This window comes from Nomascus leucogenys, chromosome 5, assembly GCF_006542625.1.
Source record: "Nomascus leucogenys isolate Asia chromosome 5, Asia_NLE_v1, whole genome shotgun sequence".
NCBI classification, from domain to species: Eukaryota; Metazoa; Chordata; class Mammalia; order Primates; family Hylobatidae; genus Nomascus; species Nomascus leucogenys.
Window position 1 is genome coordinate 1,507,669 of NC_044385.1, and position 23,854 is coordinate 1,531,522.

The 23,854-nt window shown below is 43.1% G+C and overlaps 1 protein-coding gene across 1 annotated transcript in view; it reads right to left on the reverse strand.

Annotated features, from left to right (window-relative positions):
• The window catches only part of SCCPDH (saccharopine dehydrogenase (putative)), a 48,089-nt gene extending 25,290 nt beyond the window's left edge, over positions 1 to 22,799 (reverse strand). The window contains exons 1-5 of the mRNA XM_003267342.4: positions 22,455 to 22,799; positions 19,997 to 20,109; positions 10,950 to 11,030; positions 6,445 to 6,574; positions 2,669 to 2,718 (exon numbers count right to left, since the gene is read on the reverse strand). Of these exons, the coding sequence (XP_003267390.2) occupies positions 2,669 to 2,718; positions 6,445 to 6,574; positions 10,950 to 11,030; positions 19,997 to 20,109; positions 22,455 to 22,644 (564 nt within the window). The 5' untranslated portion in view covers positions 22,645 to 22,799. The remainder of the gene's footprint in view (positions 1 to 2,668; positions 2,719 to 6,444; positions 6,575 to 10,949; positions 11,031 to 19,996; positions 20,110 to 22,454) is intronic.
• Between the last annotated feature and the right edge of the window lie 1,055 nt (positions 22,800 to 23,854).

A 23,854-nucleotide genomic window follows, 5' to 3' on the forward strand; every position in this document is an offset into this window, starting at 1 on the left:
CCCCAACTAGTACTTGCAGTTTCTTAAAACCACATTCATTTTACTAAAGGAGTTTCCCGTCCCCATGGTCAGCTGAACCAATGTAATCCAGCACAGATGACCATTGCTGCTCCCCAGAATTCTTCCCCTTCATTAGGCCGTTTCTACGGTGTAGAAGTCTCAAGGAAGGACCCCATAGGATCCTTGGAAATGCGCTTCATTGCCTCCTCACATCCTGCACCCCCTTCTCCCTCTTCTAAGTTCTCCACTAGCCAAACCTTCTCTCGTTATATACCCAATGATAAAACCTAAGTAGCTGTTGTAGAGGTTAAAGATTTAAAAGAAACTATAGCAATTGAAACAGGGTATCTGGATGCAAATGCTTGGCTGGAATGGATTAAATATTCTGTTTGCATGCTAAACAAAAGCAACCGTTATGCTTGTGCAACAGGCAGGCCAGATACCCAAATTGTCCCCTTTCCACTTGGGTGGTCCTCTCACGACCGGGCATGAGCTGTGTGGTAGCTCTCTTCCAGAACCCCACAGCCTGGGGCAATGAGTCATGCAAGACTCTTTCACTGCTGTTCCCTGAGGTCAAGAGCCCTGTGGTCAGCCCCCGAGGGCCATCCAGCCTCCAGCCCCTGATATTAACTTCACCTCGTGCCTTTCACGGCAGAGGGAAAAGTTAGCATTCCATGGAGACTTAACAGGGTGCAGCGAAACCAAGCCTTTTCCAGAGCTTACCCATCAGTCTGCCCTTGTTCATCCTGGAGCAGGTGCGTGGTGGTGTTACAGGGGACTATTGCTAGGTACTCTGCATGTTCTCACTCATAGGTGGGAATTGAACAATGAGAACTCATGGACACAGGAAGGGGAACATCACACTCCGGGGACTGTTGTGGGGTGGGGGGAGGGGGGAGGGACAGCATTAGGAGATACACCTAATGCTAAATGACGAGTTAATGGGTGCAGGAAATCAACATGGCACATGGATACATATGTAACAAACCTGCACATTGTGCACATGTACCCTAAAACCCTAAAGTATAATAAAAAAAAAAAAAAAAAAAAAGAGTCTGTGTAACCACAAATTTTAGCGTATTTTACATACCTCTTTACGTTAATCTGAACCCACAGTCTAGATGAAGGAAGTCATTCCTCTTATTAAACACGTCCCACCCCACCCCACCTTTGTCTTTGATACACTGTTTCCTCTTCCTTCACATCTCCACAGCACCAGCCCTTGAAATTCAGTCTATATCCCAGCTTCTCCAGAAAGTTCTTGATCTCTGGATTCTTAGGTTAGATGTATTTGCCATTCTCAGAATCCTACAGTATTTCATCTGATCTCTTTAATAACAAACTTCTTTTCTTTCCTGCCAAACTAAATTATTACACTTTAAAGGCAGGGTTTGCATCTTACTCATTTACATGTCATTTTCTCTTGCACAGTTACTATATGCATTTGCACCGCTATACAATATTTGTTGAATGAATATAATTTAGAACAAATACTTCTGAAGCCACAGTGCAGACCTAGAACTGGGTTAGGCACTATCAGCAATACAAGTATTGTCATAAAACATGGTCCTTTCCCAGAAATGCAACTGTCTTATGTTCCCAATGTCAACCTCTTACGTTCCCAAATAGACTGTAGATTCAGTAAGACTAGATTTACGTCATACACCTCTTTTTGGTCACAACAGTACCTAAGTTAGGCGCGTGATAAAACTACGCTGACTTGCACTAAGGTGAAAATTTTCCTGGCCAACAACATTTACTGTGCACCAGTGATAAAAGCTTTAGTGTTGAGATCATGATAATTCATTCTAATACAATGAACTGTGCAGTTGTTTTTAAAAGAAATTATATTTTAGGGGCCGGGCACAGTGGCTTACGCCTGTAATCCCAGCACTTTGAGAAGCCAAGGCGGGCAGATCACTTGAGGCCAAGAATTCGAGACCAGCCTGGCCAACATGGCAAAATACCAACTCTACTAAAAAAGACAAAAAACAAAAATTAGCCAGGTGTGGCGGCACATGCCTGTAATCCCAGGTACTCAGGTGGCTGAGGCAGGAGAACCACTTAAATCCGGGAGGCAGAGATTGAGTGAGCCAAGATTGCATCACTGCACTCCAGTCTGGGCAACAGAGTGAGACCCTGTCTCAAAAAAATAAAATAAAACAGCCAGGCATGGGGGCTCACACCTGTAATCCCAGCATTTTGGGAGGCTGAGGTGGGCGGATCACCTGAGGTCAGGAGTTCGAGACCAGCCTGACCAACATGGAGGAACCCCGTCTCTACTAAAAATACAAAAAAATTAGCCGGGCATGGTGGTACATGTCTGTAATCCCAGCTACTCAGGAGGCTGAGGCAGGAGAATCGCTTGAACCCAGGAGGCAGAGGTTACGTTGAGCTGAGATCCACGCCATTGCACTCCAGCCTGGGCAACAAGAGCGTAACTCCATCTCAAAAATAAATAAATAAATAAATTAATTAAACTAAATAAAATAAAAAGAAAATAAAGTATATTTTAAGTCAAAGTAATCTTGGTAATGTATCTTTTTAAAAATTAAACATGGTGACTTTCACACATTAAAAATTATACATACATAAAAGACACATGTATCATTTCCAAAATATTTTTAATATTAACTTGAAACAACACAAGACAAACCGAAAAACCAACCTCAGGTCCTGAATGTATAGTCAGGAAACTTTCCACAGCAGTCAAAGTACCTAAAAGAGTAGGAAAATGGTAAAAAGCAAAATAAAATAAAATCTAAATTATTTAGGGCAAGTAATAATAAACAATGTGTATTCAGTTAGGGACTAGCTTTTCTAAACCTACAGCTGACACAGAAAATCTGTACAGATAACAGTTTTATATGTTTTTGTACACAGACTTCAGAAGTAGCTATGGCCATGTAAACCATTAGAAAGAGTAGTCTAGCATAAACTCTATCTGCTAGTGCGGACAGAATCTTTTCTAGTATTTAAAAACTGATGACAGTAAGAATCTCCCCCAATAAGGCAACAATTGAGCTCACTCGAATTCTGGAAGGCTCTTTAGGACACATTTACCAAACAGATCTATGAGGCTGGGCATGGTGGCTCACGCCTATAATCCCAGCATTTTGGGAGGTCAAGGCAGGAGGGTCACTTTCTTTTTTTTTTTTTGAGATGGAGTCTGTCTCCCAGGCTGAAGTGCAGTGTAGTGGCGCGATCTCGGCTCATTGCAACCTCCGCCTCCTGGGTTCAAGCGATTCTCGTGCCTCAGCCTCCCAAGCAGCTGGGATTACAGGCACGTACCACCACGCCCGGCTAATTTTTGTATTTTTAGTAGAGACGGGGTTTCACCATGTTGGCCAGGATGGTCTCGATTTCCTGACCTTGTGATCTGCCCACCTCGGCCTCCCAAAGTGCTGGGATTTCAGGCGTGGGCCATCATGCCCGGCCCCCAATTTTTTTTTTTTAAATTAGCCAGCTGCAGTGGCATGTATCTGTAGTCCTAGGGACTACTACTATCACCCTACTAGGGAGGCTGGGGTAAGAGGACTACTTGAGCCCAGGAGTTCAAGGCTGCAGTGAGCCATGATCACGCCACTGCACTCCAGCCTAGGTGACAGAAGAACACCTTGTCAAAAAAAAAAAAAAAAAAAAAAAAGAAGTTACATCCATGGGAATTATTCTGCTTTAAAATATAACAGCTTTCAAAAGGCTTATTAACAGTGGCTTAAATGAATGTACACAAAAACTATCAAAACACCCTTTGTGATAGCTTATAAAACACTCAAAACAAGACTACTAAAATGAAATAAAAACAAGTATAAAATAAAAAATTGGAAACCAAGCCAGGAAAAAGGGGACATCAAGTATATTAACCATGAAGACTAATACATAGGCACAGTGGTTAAGTATTTAATTAACTATTGAGTTTCTCAAGAACAAAGAGGCAAAAGAAAAATATAATGGCTAATTCTCAAAATCTGATAAATGAAATATATTCATTCCTTAAGAGACAATGCTCCTGGTTTTAATTTTAAGAGAAAATTAAACATGGGGCCTTACAAAGTTGACACCAAGCAAAATAATAAATAACCACGTCATCAACAAAGCTGTTATAGCAGATGAGAACTACAGCCAGATAAATGTCATTAGTCTGACCACAGACAAAAATAAAAAAACAGATCATTAAAGTATAACTCACTAGAGGCGATTCTGATGGTTACTAAAAGAATGTGGCCTGAGTGTACAGCTCTGTGATCTAACCCAATCCACAGAAAGAACACAGAACACCTAAAGCAGAAATCTAATAAAAGTGGACCACCTGCATCAACAATCAGCTGGTGTATTTGCTAAAATGCTGACTTCCAGATGTCAGTATCTGAAAAAAATTTTTAAACAAACCTTAAACTAATATTTCTCCCTTATGAAGGCAAAAAAGTCTTATTCAAAATAAAAGCAGAGAACAACCTTAAGAAACAGGATTATCATGAAGAAAACTTCTAAACTTCACAGACTTTAAAGCATTATTTTAATAAATGGAGACATATTAGGTCTAAGGATTGGAACACTGAATATTTTGAAGATGTTCAATTCACATTTCACTTTTTAATTGTAACGGTTCTAGTGTTTCACCATTCATTAACTATGATACAGCTACTGCCTTCTGACATTCATTCATTCATTCATTCATTCATTCGAGACGGAGTCTCCGTCGCCCAGGCTGGAGTGCGGTGGTGCAATCTCAGCTCACTGCAACCTCCGCCTCCCGGGTTCAAGCGATTCTCCTGCCTCAGCCTCTCGAGTAGCTGGGACTACAGATGCCTGCCACCACGCCTGGCTAATTTTTTTGTATTTTTAGTAGAGACAAGGTTTCACCACGTTGGCCAGGCTGGTCTCGAACTCCTGACCTCAGGTGATCCACCCGCCTTGGCCTCCCAAAGTGCTGGGATTACAGGCATGAGCCACCGTGCCCAGCCCTGACATTTATTATGTAAGAAACTATTCTATTCCTAAAAATGTAAAATCAGTAAATGGTGTGAATTCTCAATTTTCAAATCATTTTTTGAGATGGGCATATAGCTGTTCACCTCTGATATGATTATATAACTTCCTAATGCTAAACCTTGGTCTCAATATATTGTTCTTCTAAAATGCCACTGGATGAGCTGGGCATGGTGGCTCACGTCTGTAATCTCAGCACTCTGCGAGGCCAAGGTGGGAGGATCACCTGAGGCCAGGAGTTCAAGACCAGCTTGGGCAACACAGTAAGACCTCATGTCTACAAAAATTTTATAAAATTAGTTGGGTATGGTGGCATAAGCCTGCAGTCCTAGCTACTTAGGAGGTTGTGGAGGTTGCACTGCCTGAGCCCATGTGTTCGTTACAGTGAGCTATGGCAGAGCAAGATCCTGTCTCTTGAAAAACTTTTTTAAATGGCACTGGATTTATTAAAATTTTATATAGTATTTTCTTTTTACTTCTAATTTCACAAGCAAGATTTGTAGCTTTTTGTGTGTGTGTGTGCTATCTTTGTTGGACTTTGGTTTCATAGTTATGCTAACTTTTCAATATATGCTGGAACATTTTCCAATTTTTTAAGTCTGGAACACTTTATATGGCACTGAAGTTACCTGTTTCAGGTTTTTTTTAACTTTTTTCTAAGAGACAAGGTCTCACTCTGTAACCCAGGCTAGAGTGCAGTGCTGCAATCATAGCTTAGTATAGCCTCAAACTCCTAGGCTCAAGTGATCCTCCCACCTCAGCCTCCTGAGGAGCTGGAACTGACTACAGCTGTGCACCACCACACCTGGCTAATTTTTTTTTATTTTTTAGAGCCGACTCTTGCTATGTTGCCCAGACTGGTCCTGAACTTTTGGCTTCGAGAGATCCTGCTGCCTAACCCTCCCAAGTAGCTAAGATTATGGGTGCGAGCCACCATGCCCTGCTCAGGTAATTTTCTAAACCAGACACTCTTAAATATGCAAAACATTAATAACTTCAAATATTTTATTGTAACATTGATTATTTTCTCCATTCTTAAATAACTGTCTCCGATTCTGTGTTCAATACTTTCTAGCTTTCATGGTTAAAAATTTTAAACCTTTTAACTATAATATATAAATCATGCTTTAAAATGTGCTGATTCCTACAGAAAGCAAGTTTGAATTTATACTGGTTGCCAAAGTTGTTTTCTCAAAATTTTACAGTTCAAACCAAACTATACTGAGACAATAATATTTCACTGTAAAATACAGTATTATCCATGTCTCAACAATAGTCTCAATAGCATTTTATTAAAAGTGCAGCTACATTAAAAACAAAACATGTGTTTTAATATTTTACCCATTCATGGCTATGTTTCTTTTTTCAACTAGATTTTAGTTCACCACAGTTACAAACATGAAGCCTTTGCACTGTACTGTTAAATTCCATTATTGCTTATTGATCAATAATTACCATTCATTTTATTTCTGGTATATATTACTCCCAGATCTGCCGGAATGGAGTCAAAGCCGCTGCTTCCAATGATATAAACCCTTTTGTCTGCAGCTTTCTCATGATACTTCAATTGCATTAGTTCTAGAAACTAAAAAATCCAGGATAAGAATTTTAATTAGAGTTATGCAGAAAGACATAGACCAGTATTAAATAATTTATCTTTAAAAACAAAGCAATCGAACTTTGAAAATGCTAACCAATGTGGCTCTGCAGCAAAACATGAACTGTCAAAATATTTTTTGAATTATTCGGCAAATACAGAGCCTACTGTGCACCAGGTGGTACGGAAGAGATGCTCATCTGACTTTATGACACTTAATTTTTTTAGAATGACTTTTAAATATAAAAGTAATGCCTATTATAAAAAATTAAATATAAAAAATAGAAAGCAAAAAAAAAATCACCCCACAACAGCATTACCCAGATGAACATCATCACAGACATAAAGCTCTAAACATGTACAGACAGAAAGCAGGGAAGGAGATGATGGCAGAGGGCACAGGGTAATAATGTCTGCTCTGATCTTCTGCCTATTTTTGGAAATTACTGTTTAAATAAAAACAGTTTAAGATTCACAGAAAAATTGAATAGTAGAGAGTTCCCAAGTACCCTGAAACCCAGTTTTCTCTATTTTTTGTTAATCTTTTTTTTTATTATTATACTTAGGTTTTAGGGTACATGTGCACAATGTGCAGGTTTGTTACATATGTATCCATGTGCCATGTTGTTTTGCTGCACCCATTAACTCGTCATTTAGCATTAGGTATATCTCCTAATGCTGTCCCTCCCCCCTCCCCCCACCCCACAACAGTCCCCGGAGTGTGATGTTCCCCTTCCTGTGTCCATGAGTTCTCATTGTTCAATTCCCACCTATGAGTGAGAACATGCAGTGTTTGGTTTTTTGTCCTTGCGATAGTTTACTGAGTTTTCTCTATTTTTAACATCTTTTACATGCACAGTGGTTACAATTAATGAACCAGTACTGACATATGACTTAATTCACTAAAGTTCACAGTTCATTCTGATTCCCTTGGTTTTTACTAAAGCCCTTTTTCTGCTCCAGGATCCCATCCAGGATTACATTTGGTTGTTAGGTCTCCCTCGGCTTCTTCTGGCTGCGACAGTTTCTCACACTTTCCTTGTCTCTGATAACCTTGACGGTTTTGAGGAGTACTAGTCAGGCATTTTGTAGAGTACCCCTCTACTGGAATTTATCTCATGTTTTTCTCATTATTAAACTGGGGTTATGGGTTTTGGAAAGAGACCACAGGGGTAAAGTGCTGTTCTTATCATATCATATCACATCGGGGCTACGCACTGTCAACATGATTTACCAGGGTTGATGTTGACTTGAACACCTGGCTGAGGCAGTGTTCGCCAGGTTTCTCCACTGTCAGTTTATGCTCCCTCTCCCAGAGGGTGACACACAAACACAATCACACCCGTTCAAGCACATGCACAGACACAAACACACACCACACACACACTCATTTGTGCACATACACAAACACACACACGAACACAATCAACAGATGCTTATACACACACACATTAACAGTCACACTAACACAGTCACACTCACACATACACACAAACACATTAACACAGTCACACACACAGCTGCTTGCACATAAATGCGGAGAAGCTACATAAATTATCTGGAATTCTTCCACACAGAAGATTTGTCTCTTCTCATCCCCTGCCTTTTTTGTTTTGTTTTGTTTTGAGACAGAGTCTTGCACTGTTGCCCGGGCTGGAGTGCAATGGTGCCAACTCGGCTCACTGCAACCTCCACCTCCTGGGTTCAAGTGATTCTGCTGCCTCAGCTTCCCGAGTAGCTGGGATTATGGCATCTGCCACCACGCCCAGCTAATTTTGTATTTTTAGTGGAGACAGGGTTTCTCCATGTTGGTCAGGCTGGTCTCAAACTCCTGACCTCGAGTGATCCACCTGCCTCGACCTCCCAAAGTGCTGGGATTACACCCCCTGCCCATTTTTAAAATAAATTGTCTTTATTTCTATTATTGACTTGTAAAAGTTCTTTATATATTCTGGGTTTGAGACGGAGTCCCACTCTGTCGTCAGGCTGGAGTGCAGTGGCACAATCTTGGCTCATTGCAACCTCCGCCTCCCAGGTTCAAGTGATTCTCTTGCCTCAGCCTCCCGAGTAGCTGGGACTACAGGTGTGCGCCACCACGCCCAGCTAATTTTTGTATTTTTAGTAGAGGCGGGGTTTCACCACGTTGGCCAGGATGGTCTCGATCTCTTGACCTCGTGATCCGCCCGCCTCAGCCTCCCAAAGCACTGGGATTACAGGCATGAGCCACCACACCCAGCCCTCTGGTTCTTTATTAGGTTTGTTGTTGTTGTTTTGAGACAGGATCTCACTCTGTTGCCCAGGCTGGAGTGCAGTGGCGCAATCTTGGCTTACTGCAACCTCCACCTCCCAGGTTCAAGTGATTCTCATGCCTCAGCCTTCTGAGTAGCTGGGATTGCAGATATGCACCACCACACCTGGCTGATTTTTGTATTTTTAGTAGAGATGGGGTTTTGCCATATTGGCCAGGCTGGCTTCAAACTCCTAGCCTCAAGTGATCCGCCCACTTTGGCTTCCCAGAGTGCTGGGATTACAGGCATGAGCCAACGTGCCCAACTCCTTATTAGGTTTTGATGTTATAGCTGGGCACGGTGGCTGATGCCTGTAATCCCAGCATTCTGGGAGGCCAATGCAGGTGGATCACTTGAGGCCAGGAGTTTGAGACTAGCCTGGCCAACATGGTGAAACCCTGTCTCTACTAAAAATAAAAAAATTAGTCAGGCATGGTGGTGTGCACCCGTACCCCCAGCTACTCAGGAGGCTGAGGCAGGAGAATCGCTTGAACCCAGGTGGCAGAGGTTACAGTGAGCCAAGATCGTACCACTGCACTCCAGCCTGGGTGACAGAGAGAGACACTGTATCAAAAAAAAAAAAAAAAAGCGGGGGGTTCGATACTACTTGTATCATAGTTTATAGATGACTTGAAAGCTTTTCACCATTTTCTACACTCTGGGTTATTTTAAATAACCTGCGAATTTGTTTTTGTTTTTGTTTTTTGGAGACAGGGTCTCACTACGTTGCCCAGGCTGGAGTGCAGTGGAGTGATTATAGCTCATGGCAGCCTTGACCTCCCAGGCTCAAGTGATCTTCCTGTCTCATTCTCCTGAGTACGTGGGACCGCAGGTGTGTGCCACCAACTCTTGGCTAATTTTTTAACTCACCAGCTCAAGTCATCCTCCCACCTAGCCTCCCAAAGTGCTGGGATAAGAGGCGTGAGCCACCTCACCTGGCCTTTTTTGTTTGTTTGTTTGTTTCTTCCTTCTTGAACCAATTTTGGTAATTTACACTTTCTCGGTATTTTCCAGTATTTTGCCAATTGATAAACTGCAAATACATATTAATATCATACTGGCACACTGATGATGATAATCAGTAGTTACTACAGAGACACATGAGGTTACCATTTCAAAGGCTGTAGTAGAGCTTAATGCCTGTTAACACATAACTTCCTGAAGACCTAGTTCTTCTACCTACTAGGTGCATTACTGAGCGAGTTACTTAAGCTTCCTAAGCTTTAATTTCCTCATGTATAAAAAATGGAGGAAGATAACTACTCTATAGGTATATTTTTTAAAAGTTACATAAAACACTTAGCACAATGTTGGGCATATGGTAAGCATTCAATAATGTGAACATTTAAAATGTTTAGGTTGATTTTGCACTAGTGAATTCTACCTTTATTTTTCTGTAATGTTATTAAGGTAACTGATTTTTTTTTTTGAGACGGAGTCTCGCTCTGTCACCCAGGCTGGAGTGCAGTGGAGTGATCTCAGCTCACTGCAAGCTCCACCTCCTGGGTTCATGCCATTCTCCCACCTCAGCCTCTCAAGTAGCTGGGACTACAGGTGCCTGCCACCATCCCCGGCTAATTTTTTGTATTTTTAGTAGACATGGGGTTTCACCGTGTTGGCCAGGATGGTCTCGATCTCCTGACCTCATGATCCACCCACCTCGGCCTCCTAAAGTGCTGGGATTGCAGGTGTGAGCCACCGTGCCCGGCCTAAAGGTACCTGATTTTTAAAAGGGAATTCAAAATGAAAACGTTACAGAAATGAGATTCAAAGAATTATGCATAGTCCGCTATTTTAATTGATTCAGTTTAAAGCATGAAGTAGCTATAATAAGCATGGACCTAAAAGAAATGATGTTGTAGGGAGGAAAAAAATTCAAGAAAACTGAAGCTAAGACCTTAGCGTCAGTGCTCTCCTTTGAGCTGTCAATGGAACACCATCCGAATACCATCTCTGAACGCCAGAAAGAGCTGTCGGCTTCTAAATATGTCTGCAAAATTGCACTAAATATTTCCACTTCATTAAACAGAAATTTATGTGTTAATTCTACATTTTTTCCTTTTCATTTTATATACCTGAGGTTCTCCACTGATGTCGATACAACTGGCTCCATTTTCAATACACGCTTTTATTACAGGTTCTCCATAAAATCGATACTAGGGAAATAAAAAGAACAGAGGTTATTTTTGCTTGACAAGTTTAAATGAATAAAATGCCATCTAATCCTGGAAGTAAACAGTCCTAGTTATCAAGAAATCAACTGTTAATAAAATAGCCTAAAGATAAATTGAGAAAGTAGCCAGGCACAGTGGCTCACACCTGTAATCCCAGAACTTTGGGAGGCCGAGGCAGGTGGATCACTTGAGGTCAGGAGTTCAAGACCAGCCTGGCCAACATGGTGAAACCCCATCTTGACTAAAAATACAAAAATTAGCTGGGCATGGTGGCACGCACCTGTTATCCCAGCTACTCAGGAGGCTGAGGCATGAGAATGGTTTGAACCTGGGAGGTGGAGATTACAGCGAGCCAAGATCGCGCCACTGCACTCCAGCCTGGGCAACAGAGTGAGACTCTGTCTCAAAAACAAAAAGATAAACTGAGAAAATAACATAACTGCACAATAACATCTCTCACAGTGTGAATAAATAAAGGCATGATGGAATTACAGAGCAATGTATGCTTACCTCTACCTGAAGACAAAAGGAAAAGTTTCATACAAGTGATTCCCTTGAGTTGAACCCTGAAGAAAAAATAAAAATTTTCCAGGAAAAAGAAAAATCCAGATACAGGAAAAAGTAAATGCAGAGGTGAAGAAAGAGGAGCGGTTCCTGTTACTTGAAGCAGGAATCAAATACACTTGAGTAGGAAATGGAAAGAGATGGGTCTGAAAAGGCAGGCTACGGCCACATCAGGAAGGATCACATGTGCCATGCTAACAAGTTTCAACTTTATCCTTTCTGGTTTACTTGGCTTTCCTGGAGAATTTTAAACAGGATAGTGGTATAAGACTTATAGCACAGATGATATACTAAAGATGAGACATACAACACTAAAAAGGCAGAAATGACTGGATTTCCTGACTAGCTGGGCTGGACATGGGGGCCAAGAACCAGGGGTACTATTGGCCAAAATTAAAAACAAACAAACAGGAAGAAGAGAGTTTGCAAAGGATAAGTTTGATACTGAACAGAGCAGATATTCTGAGCCTGTATATTAGATTTCCCATATTATCTGCTATTCAAACTGAAGGAATTAAAATAAAAATTTTCATATGTAAAAGCTAATACATCAGAATTCAGTCCCATTTCCAAAGGATGACAAGTCTTTCCCTTTGTGAAGAAGTAGATTAGAAGCACAAACTCCTCTGCTTTATTCATTCCTGCAGCAAAAGATGGAGGAAGGAAATTGTTTCTTTCTTCCAGCCTTTGAGAAACAAGGGACACTCTTAAAAGACACGGCAATGCAACAATCGACCTTTACAAACAGGTCAGATGGGCCGTCCTCTTCCCTGACTCCAAGACCTCACACCTCTCACCAAGAATGGCGGATAACACTGGAATTACAGGACTGGGAGAAGTGTGTGAAATTCGCGTTCCTACCCTCCCATTAACAAACCACATGAAATTAATGAAGAACTTTACTTCTGAGGCCGTATGGTATCATGGAACAAAGGATTTCAAGGCAGTAAGACCCAATCCATCACCTACTAACTATATGAATTTACTTATAAATCACTTAAATTGCCTACCAAATAAATAAAATACACATTTTAAATATATTTAAATAGAACTAAAGTTGAGATTAAAACAGAAGTTGAAGCTCCATATTCTTTCTGCGCCCAGTGGATTATCCTGGTTGATCCTTAGGGTTTGCACACATCCATTTTAAAACTCATTTGGAGCTTTCGTGGCCTGTCTCTTGGTTATTTCACACCAAAATTTCTCAAGTTGGCCACGGGTCCACCTGCTTTAGAATCACCTGGGTCGCATGCTGGTCACTCAGTTCCACTCCAGACCCCCAGAATCAGGCTTTCTGAGGTAGACTCCAGTAACTCGCATTTTCAGTAAGCCTCACAGGTGATTCTTGTGTACTTCGAAGATGGAGAATCACTGCCGCAGACATTCTCCCAGGAAATCTTACCCACTCTCCCAACTTCAATAAAATTTGTGCTGTGACCTCCAACCTCTATGTCTAGAGTTGCTCACTGATAGGGTTTCCCTCTCTGTGTTTTTGTTAGAAAGGACCAGTGAGAGCACAGGACATGTGGCATGAGTCACACATAAAACTAATTTCACTTTGCCTACGTTTTCCTTTTATTTTCTCTTCCCCCTGATTTTCTCACTTACTTATAAAACATCGTATACAAACAGTATATTATTTGTATTTTCTGTCTTGATGCAAGGTATCTAGCAGACACCTCAATCTCAGCAAGTCTAAAACTGAATTCATCATCTCTCTCTCTAAACCTATTTCTCCTCCTCCACTTCCTAGCACATGCTTCAATGTGTAGCCTCTAGGCCAGGTGTGGTGGCTCAAACCTGTAATCTCAGCACTTTGGGAGGCTGAAGCAGAAGGATCACTTTGAGACCCTGTCTCTCTAAGAAAAAAAATGTGTGTGTGTGTATATAAAATATGATGCTAAGGACTATATATATAGGCCATATACATATTTTATATATATATATTATACATATAAGGACTATATATATATGGCATATATATATATAAACACATGGCCAGGCACAGTGGCTCACGTCTGTAATCCCAACACTTTGGGAGGCCAAGGCGAGTCAATCACTTGAGCTCAGGAGCTAGAGACCAGCCTGGGCCACAGGGCAAAACCCTGTCCCTAATACAAAAATTAGCCAAATGTGATGGCGCGAGCCTATAGTCTCAGCTACTTGCAGGGCTGAGGTGGAAAGATCACTTGAGCCCAGGAGGTTGAGGCAGCAGTGAGCTGTGTTCGTGCCACTCTACTCCAGCCTGGACAACAAAGTGAGACCCCCATCTCAAAAAAATAAAAATAAAAAACAAAGTATAGCCTCTAGTTCAGCCTGCCTGGGTCCCACTTCTAACATCTTTCTGATGTGCTCAAAAGAGGGAAGACTCTGAGACAAAACTGTGCAAATGGCTGAACAGCAGAGTGGTCTAGAGTGTGGGCTTTAAAGTCAGGCCAGACTAACATCTAGGCTCTGCAGCCACTAGCTGTGTGACCTTGGGCAAGTCACTTTACCTCTCTAAGCATCAACCTCTTCAATCAAAGAATGGTGATGAATAACAACATCCACTTCCCTGGGCAGTTGTGAGGATGAAATAAGAGAATACATAGAGCTTAGCGCAGGGCCAGGCACATGGCACTCAGATGGCTTCTTTTTTGTTATTATTAATGGCATTACTCCCCACATAATTCTCAGGTTAAAACCTGGAAGCAGGCTGGGTGTGGTGGCTCATGCCTGTAATCCTAGCACTTTGGGAGGCCAAGGTGGGTGGATCACCTGAGGTCAGGAGTTCAAGACCAGCCTGACCAATTTGGTGAAGCCCTGTCTCTACTAAAAATATAAAAATTAGCTGGGCGTGGTGGCATGAGCCTGTAGTTCCAGCTACTCAGGAGGCTGAGACAGGAAAATTGCTTGAACCTGCGAGGTGGAGGTTGCAGTGAGCCTAGATCGTGCCACTGCACTTCCGCCTGGGTGACAGAGCAAGACCCATCTCAAAAAAAAAAAATCTGGAAGCAGTCTTTCATGCTACCTATCCTGGAAGTCACCAAGTTTTATCAATTCAGTCTCCTAAAAATATCTCAAATCAGTCTCCTCTCCCCTACACAATTATATCTTAGTTCAGACCCTGTCAACACTCATCTAATTTACTACAAATAGGCCCTAACTGGTTACACTGCAGCCAGCTAGCCCCATCTCCAAATACATAACAAATTGTTATTCTAAAATAAAAATCTGATGTCACCTTTCCTCCTGCCTCACTCCTATAACATATCTACTCTTAAAACCTGATAGACTGGATTAAGAAAATGTGGCAGATATACACCATGGAATACTATACAGCCATAAAAAAGGATGAGTTCATGTCCTTTGCAGGGACATGGATGAAGCTGGAAACCATCATTCTGAGCAAACTATCGCAAGGACAGAAAACCAAATACCGCATGATCTCACTCATAGGTGGGAACTGAACAATGAGAACACTTGGTCACAGGGTGGGGAACATCACACACCGGGGCCTGTCATGGGGTGCAGGGCGGGGGTAGGGATAGCATTGAGAGGAATACCTAATGTAAATGACGGGTTGATGGGTGCAGCAGGCCAGCATGGCACATGTATACCTATGTAACGAGCCTGCATGTTGTGCACATGTACCCTAGAATTTAAAGTATAATAAAAATAACAAAAACGAAAAAAACCCTACAGTATATAGTACAAAGTCCAAACTTCTTAGCATGTCACAGAAAGTCCTTAGCATCATATCATACCACAGCCCCTTAATTCTCATGTTCCAGCAGTCCTAAATTCCATGTAATTCCCCAAGCATGCTGCTTCTTCACACCCAGTGTGCTTCCTTCCACGACCTGGAGCATCCTCCCTCCATTCTGCCGGGCCAACTCCCAGCTCCTCCAGGCTCTGCCTTACAGCCACAGGCTCACTTCTCATGTCTGGCTAGTGAGCCCATCAGCTAGGCAGTTTATCTACGAGTACTGGCAAGCTGCAGTGAAGCATTAATGAGCTTATTAAAATAATCGTAGTTCCTTCTAGAAAGAAAACGCATTTTCCTATTTGCCACAGTCTGCCCATCCCTTACTTTTACTGCATTTTGTCACATCTGGCCCACTTCTTTGAGTAATCTGGAGTTGAGACTTCTCACTAACTTATTCCTATTTTATGAACTTGCTAGAGTTTTCTTCACTTAGTTCCCTGTGCTTGTCTGAGACAGGTGAACACAGTCAGAGTAGCAATCCTTCATCTCGGGGAGACACTTCTCCCCAGTGAGGCCAATTAGCTCAGAGGTCAGAACTGCAATCCTGCTCTCCATGCTCCATCTTCTTCTTTTTGAGCTGGAGTTTCATTCTTGTTGCCCAGGCTAGAGTAGAATGGTGCAATCTCAGCTCACTGTAACCTCCGCCTCCCGGGTTCAAGTGATTCTCTTGCCTCAGCCTCCCGAGTAGCTGGAATTATAGGCGCCCACCACCATGCCCAGCTAATTTTTCGTATTTTTAGTAGAGACAGGGTTTCACCATGTTGGCCAGGCTGGTCTCGAACTCCTGAACTCAAGTGATCTGCCCACCTCGGCCTCCCAAAGTTTTGGGATTACAGGCGTGAGCCACCGCGCCTGGCCCTCAAAGCTCCATCTTCTAACCCAGTGGTCTCCCAAGTAGTCTTCCCCCAAGGGAAGCGCAGAACGATCCACTGAGGGTGGAAGTAAATATCAGAACTTTTATTCATGCTAATGTTTACAAAAAACACAAAGGAAAACATGACGTTCTATTAACAGTTACTATATGGACTGACTACGAGCCATTCCCTGGCCATGTTAAGTGGTCATGTGTTGAAGACAGGACACAGCAGGTATCCTGAGGGGGTTGTGGGAGACTTTCCATCACACAGAGGGGGCCTCAGCACCACTCTTCATTCATTCAGTCATTTTCACTTTACTGCAACCTAATGCCGGAATGAGGTTATTGAGGTTCTAAAGCTTAAACGCTGAGGCCTCAGGCATTTAGAGTGGGGAGGATAAAGACGCAGTGGAGGAGGTGAGGACTTCCAGGGTGAAGCTGGTGGACAGGAGGAAAACTAAGAGAAGATGACAACATAGAAGCCGAGCAAAAGAAAGGAGAAAGGGGTCAGCTGGATGGAATGCGGCAAGCTTTCAGATGAAGACTGGATTTGACAGGGTGGGACTTTAGCAGAGTAGTTTCACTGGAGGAGGGAGGAAAACCAAAGCCCAATAGGAGGCATTTAAGATAGGGTAGGAGGTGAAGAAGCAGAGATAGTGAGTTGTGAGAATTCTTTCAAGGAGGCTGCTAAAAAGGAGGCACAAAAAGTAGAGTAGTTGGAAGGGTATGTGGAATCAAGCAGCTTTTTTTAAAAGATGGGAGATATCACATATTTAAATGTTGATGGAAATAATCCAGTAAAGAGGAGAAATTTGACAAGACAATGTGTAACTGTAAACATAAAGTGTTACAGGAAGTCAGGGACCCCGAACGGAGGGACCAGCTGAAGCCACAGTAGAAGAACATAAACTGTGAAGATTTCATGGACATTTATTAGTTCCCCAAATTAATACTTTTATAATTCCTTACACCTGTCTTTACTGCAATCTCTGAACATAAATTGTGAAGATTTCATGGACACTTACCACTTCCCCAATCAACACTCATAATTTCCTATGCCTGTCTTTAAGCTCTTAATCCCGTCATCTTCGTAAACTGAGGATGTATGTTGCCTCAGGACCCTGTGATGATTGTGTTATCCGTACAAATTGTTTGTAAAACATGTGTCTTTGAGCAATATGAAATCTGGGCATCCTAAAAAAGGAACAGGATAACAGTGATTTTCAGGGAACAAGGGAGATAACCATAAGGTCTGACTGCCTGTGGGGCCAGGCAGAACAGAGTCATATTTCTCTTCTTGCAGAAAGCGAATAGGAGAAATATCACTGAATTCTTTTCCCAGCAAGGAATAACCCTGGGAAGGGAATGCATTCCCAGGGGGAGGTCTCTAAAACGGCCACTCTGGGAGTGACTGTCTTATGCAGTTGGAGATAAGGGATGAAATACGCCCTGGTTTCCTGCAGCACCCTCAGGCTTGCTAGGATTAGGAAATTCCAGCCTGGCAAATTCTAGTCAAACTGGTTGTCTGCTCTCGAACCGTTTCCTGTTAACATGTTTATCAATGACAACGTGTGCCCAGCGGGATATGGAACCTCATCAGTAATTCTAATTTTGCCCTGGCCTTGTGATCTTGCTCTGCCATTTGCCTTGTGATATTGTATTGCCTTTTGAAGCACGGGATCTCTGTGACCCACTCCCTATTTGTACGCTCCCTCCCCTTTTGAAATCCCTAATAAAAGCTTGCTGGTTTTGCGGCTCAAGGGGCACCACAGAACCTGCCGACATGTGATGTCACCCCTAGAGGCCCAGCTGTAAAATTTCCCTCTTTGTACTCTTTCTCTTTATTTCTCAGACTGGCCAACACTTAGGGAAAATAGAAAAGAACCTATGTTGAAATATTGGGAGCTGGTTCCCCCGATAATAAAGTCTTTGAAAACTGTGCCCAATAGGAAGAGGACCAGTTTTTCCTTATAATAAGAGATATGGCAGACTACAGGGTACGATGCAGATTGGCAGACAGGGAGGCAGGTAGATAGATCTGGTGGTAGGAAGATGAAGAAAGAAATTCTGTTATTAACCAGCTTCTATTTTCACAGTTTAAAAAAAAGAAAAAAAAAACATCAGATAAGAACAAGGAAAGAAAGATGGGATACTAAAAGTTCAAGGAAAACAAGGCTGTGAGCTGCTTCAGAGAGCAGGAGAGAGGATTCCTGAGGGAACTAGAGCAGAGCTGCCAGAGGTGCTGAGCACCACACGAGGTTTGTAAACAGATATTTGAAGTGTGACCAGTTAGCAGGGGGATACATTTTTCTCCAGCCACACTGTGTTACTCATGTTCAGGTGAAGAGCAGGCAAAGAGAATAACCAGGGCTGGGATTTTTCCAGAGTACTGAGGAGAAAAAGGCAAGGGAGATAGATGAGGGCATCCATTACAGAGTGGAGCAGTGGACCTCATGGATGGAATCCAAGCTAGTTAAGAATGAGATGAATCTAAATCAACAACACTTTTATTCAATAGCAATTCAAAAACCCTTTTGCTCTCAATTAAAAATTAATATTTTAGATAATTTTTAAACATCTTGCCAACTGTGATGTCTTCTTCAGATCACTAAATGTCACCAACATTCACCTTGTTACACAGGCCAAAAGTCTGATGGCCTGTGACTCGATGACTTTTTCATATTCAGTACAACAGCAAAAGCCATTCTCCTTTGAAAATATACTCTGGACCTAACTACTTCTCAGCACCTCTACCACTACGACCCCAGGGTTTGTGCTTGGACCATTCCATTGCTCATCCCTTGTTATCTACTGTTCCACTCAGAAGCCAAAGAACTTCAAATTTAAATCAGATGAAACCCTTCCTTTCAACCATTCAACGCCTCTTGGTCACACCTGGAAAAAAAATCCACATCCTGGCCATGGCCTGTAAGATCCCACATGACCCAGCTCCTGGGTTTCTCTCTGATCCACTCTCCGCCTCTCTGCCCTGCCCAGCCACACTGGCCTCTGTCGCATTCTTCGGTCTTGCCAAGCACACTTGCATCTCAGGACCTCTGTGCCTGCTGTCCCTGGAAAAGTCTCTCCTCAAAACGTTCATGCAATTTGCTCTCATTTCATTCAGATCTCGGCTCAAATGTCACTTCCTCACAGAAACCTTCCCTGACCATCCATCTAAAAACACCAATATGCCAACACCTTTTCTCCTTTCTCAGCTTCACTTTTCTTCAAAGCACTTTTCATTACCTTCTATTACAGTCCTATTTTTCTGTCTTCCCCAAGAATGTAATCTCCATGAGGGATTTTCTGTTTCGTTCACCAGGTGCCTATGATAGTGCATTTCACATATGGTAAGTATCAATAAATATTTATTCAATAAATGAGTCGTTTTCTAGTCTTCTTTTTGTGTATTTTAAAAATATATTTACCCAGTAATACAAGAATATAATTTATAAATAAAAAATATACTAGGGATACACACTCAAACATTTTTTACCAAAGGGGCATATAGTAAAAAGGAAAGAAAAGTCTGAGAATCACAGATGTAACCAATCAACAAGCCAGCACACATGCCCTAAGGATAGCGTCATGGAGAGCCTGTCACTCTCTCTCTCAGGAGACTTTGGTCATCTCCAGCTGCTCCTCCCAAGAAGAAAAAACTCCCCATATGGGGTTAAGACCTTCAACCAACAATTCTGTCCTCTGTCCTTATGTTCCTCTGGAATATTTTGCTAGAAATGAATGGATTCTTTGTTCTGATACAAAGGGTTGATTACTTACTGGTCCTACGCAATTGAGGACAACTGTTGCCTGTTTAGCCATTTCATCAAGCGAGGCTGGATTAGCGATATCACAGATGATGATTCCAACTTCAGACGACAGTGTTGGTCTTCCTAAAATAAGAAACAAATGAAGTAAAGTAAATCCTGGTAGAGGATTACATCTTCCTATCTTCTTTTTACAGTAATCAGTGACAGCAAATTACTAAATACACTGATATACTGAAAGCTAGCTCTCCTGCTTAGACAAAAGATAAAACTGTTTTTAATCAGGTAATACAAAAGGACAAGATTATGAGGAAAACTGAGTTAACACTAAGGTTACTAAAAAACTGACCTTTTAAAAAAATCGAATAAAAGCGTTGTGTAAATAACAAATCCCGTGTAACATGACAATTTCACAATCAAGTTTAAATGCTGAGCAGTTAACTATCCAGACTTCCTCTCCAACAAGAAATTTATGTCATAAAAATAGTTTCTTGGCCAGGGGCAGTGGCTCAGCACTTTGGAAGGTCAAGGCGCAAGGATCTCTTGAGCTCAGGAGTTCCAGACCAGCTTGGGCAACATAGCAAGACCTTGTCTCTACTAAAAAAAAAAAAAAAAAAAAAAAAAAAAATTATCAGACATGGTGGCATATCCTGTAGTCCCAGCTACTCAGGAGGCTGAGAATCACTTAGACCCAGAGGTCAAGGCTGCAGTGAGCTGTGATTACGCCACTGCACTCCAGCCTGGGTGGCAGAATGAGACCTTGTCTTTAAAAAAATAAAGTTTCTCATCAACTACTAAACAATTACTATGATCCACTTGTAGGCGATGTAGAGTCTTGGACTGACTGTTAACATCAAAACCATCAGGGCTGGGTGCAGTGGCTCACTCCTGTAATCCCAGCACTTCAGGAGGCCAAGGCGGGCGGATCACGAGGTCAGGAGATTGAGACCATCCTGGCTAACACGGTGAAACCCCGTCTCTACTAAAAATACAAAAACTTAGCCAGGCGTGGTGGCGGGCGCCTGTAGTCCCAGCTACTCGGGAGGCTGAGGCAGAAGAATGGCCAAAAAAACAAACAAAAACAAAAACAAAAAACATTAGAACTCTGAGGTGAAAAGCACACACTATATAAACACACACAGGCTCATAAGAAAATAACTGGAATTAACTGGCTCAACTAAGTGATGCAGGTCTCAATAGGTGAAGGTATATCCCCCACAATAAAACTTGATTTGGGCATTATATATGGTAAGTGAGTAGGCTGTACCGGTACGATCTTGCTGAGCCGGAAGAAGAAATGGAAGCATATATTTTAATAGTGAAATTACTTCTCTTGGAAAAATAACGACCAAAAAGCTCTTTGGTCAGAATTATGTGTTGGTAGTGTCAGCACCAAAAGCTGTAGGAGAGTCCAGCCTACGTGGTGTCTTCTGTACATAACCACGAACAAAAGCACTCTGAGCAGGGCATTGTGTGAAAGTAGATTAAACAGAAACAATGTAGTATTTCCAGAACTCTAATGGGTGTCTGTATAAGGGAAATCTATGGTGGGGCGTTAATAGCCAAATTTAAAGGCCACAGAGTCGTAAGTCAGATGTCTCCCCAGCCACGAAGGCAGCAGGATCAGTGTGTCTGTCTCCTCTCTGTCCCATCCTGCACCCCAGACTCGAGACAGGTCTTAGTATGGACAAGGTCACTCAATAAATATATGCTACCTGAATGCTTAGAGAATCAATAAATATATGCTACCTGAATGCTTAGATTATCAATAAATATATGCTACCTCAATGCTTAGAGAATCAATAAATATATGCTACCTGAATGCTTAGATTATCAATAAATATATGCTACCTGAATGCTTAGAGAATACGTAAGCATGTAAACCAGAAATACACACTTTTTATTCTCTGAAGAGGAAGACTGCTGGAGTATTCTTACACACAAAACAAGAAACTAAAACAGAATAGCCACAAAGACACTGTCAGTACAACTCGTAAGCTGGCTCTCCCCTCCTCAAAACACGAGGCAAAGGGAGACTCCCATCTCCAAGAGACCAAAGCCCTCCTCTCCTCTCCGACCGAATATCAACAAATCCGCAGACTCAACAGGTGCCCCTGCTGCGGGGCAGGACGAAGCAGAGAGAGGGACAACTCAAGTCCTTGACCATGTCGCCAGGAGAGCTCCCCAAACTGAGGCAGAAATGCAAAAAGCGGGAAAGAGGAGAAAGAAAGAAAAAAAAATATGTGTGTGTGTGTGTGTGTGTGTGTGTGTGTGTGTGTGTGTATATATAGTTAAGAAGGTGGAACGAAGCTATGGCAATATTTGAAACATCCCTCCCTCTCCTCTTCCTGTCCTCACGCAGGGCTCGGGGACACGTAGGGCGCATCCCTGCGGGAGAAACGCTCGTTTGGGGCGAGGCGGGGTCCCCGGCCCAGCCGCCCGCGCAGCCCCGTCCCGCCGCGCCCCTGTACCCAGCTTCAGGGCCGCCTTCTCCAGCACCCGCTGCAGCTTCTCCCGGGAGCGGCCCGCCACGGCCCAGGGCAGGCGGGAGCTCCGCTCCGGGTCCACCTGCTCCCGGGCCACCTCCTCGGTCACGAACTGGCCGGTGAAGCCAGAGGCGCCGAACACCACCAGGTGGAAAGGCCTCTGCTCGGTCGCCATGACGAGTCCACAGCCAGCCCAGGCCCGGGGCGGGCTGAGTCCACAGCGCCTGCGCCTCAGGCAGCGACCCCAGTACCCGGCGCAGCAACCGCCGCCGTCGCCGCAGCCAGCGCGCCGCGCTCCCTTCACCCCGCGCGCGCCGCCGCGCCAGGGCCGCGCCCACGCCCACTCCGCCTCGCGCGGGAGCCGCAGGGCAGCGGCTTGCTTGGGAGGCTTCCTAGGGCGGTGGCCCTGGCTGCGAGTCCGCGTCCAAGCCTGGCAGGCGCGGCCGGTAATTCCGTCCTGCGGTTTGTTCTGCGCGGCTCTGGCCGCCCCGGGCAGCGCATCTTCTAGACCCGCTGGAAGCTGGAGGCGTCAGCCGGTTGTTCTTGTTGCACGTGGGGGTGGAGCAAAGAGTGCGAGAAAATCTGCCGATGGCCTCGGGGATGGCCCACGCCGAGAACCCTTGAGCTTGCTTGCTTTCTTCCTGCCTTTCTTCCTTTTTTTCCCTTTCTTTTCTCTTTTCTATTTTTGAGACGGAGTCTCGCTCTGTCGCCCAGGCTGCAGTGCAGTGGTGCAATCTCGGCTCACTGCAACCTCCGCCTCCTGGGTTCACGCAATTCTCCTGCCTCAGCCTCCCGAGTAGCTGGGATTACAGGCGAGCGCCCCCATGCCCTGCTAATTTTTATGTTTTTAGTAAAGATGGGATTTCACCTTGTTGGCCAGGCTGGTCTCAAACTCCTGACCTCAGGTGATCCACCCACCTCGGCCTCCCGAAGGGTCGGGATTACACGCATGAGCCACTGCACCCAGCCCATTCCTGATTTTAAAAACTCTCATTAAAATAGGAATAAATGGATGCTTTTAAAAATTTTGAAATACATGTCTTGCAAAAAAGGTACAGCCAATAACGAATATGTACCCTCAACACAGCTTAAGAAAAATACTCCAGATAGCGAGGTTTCCAGGTATTCGTTCCTGAACACATTTCCTTTTCCGTCCCCAAAGCGGCCACGTGCCTGAATTCAGTGTTTATTATTCCATCTTTCTGCTTGTTATATATGTGTTTATAAATATTATAGTACTCTTCTGCATATTTTGAATATTTTGTAAATGTTAATCCTGCAGCTTTCTTATTTGGTCATGATGTCGTGAACCAAATGATTCAAAATAAAAAAAAATGTCTGTGATATGTGTGTGGAGAGAGGGAGAGAGAGAGAAATACACCAAA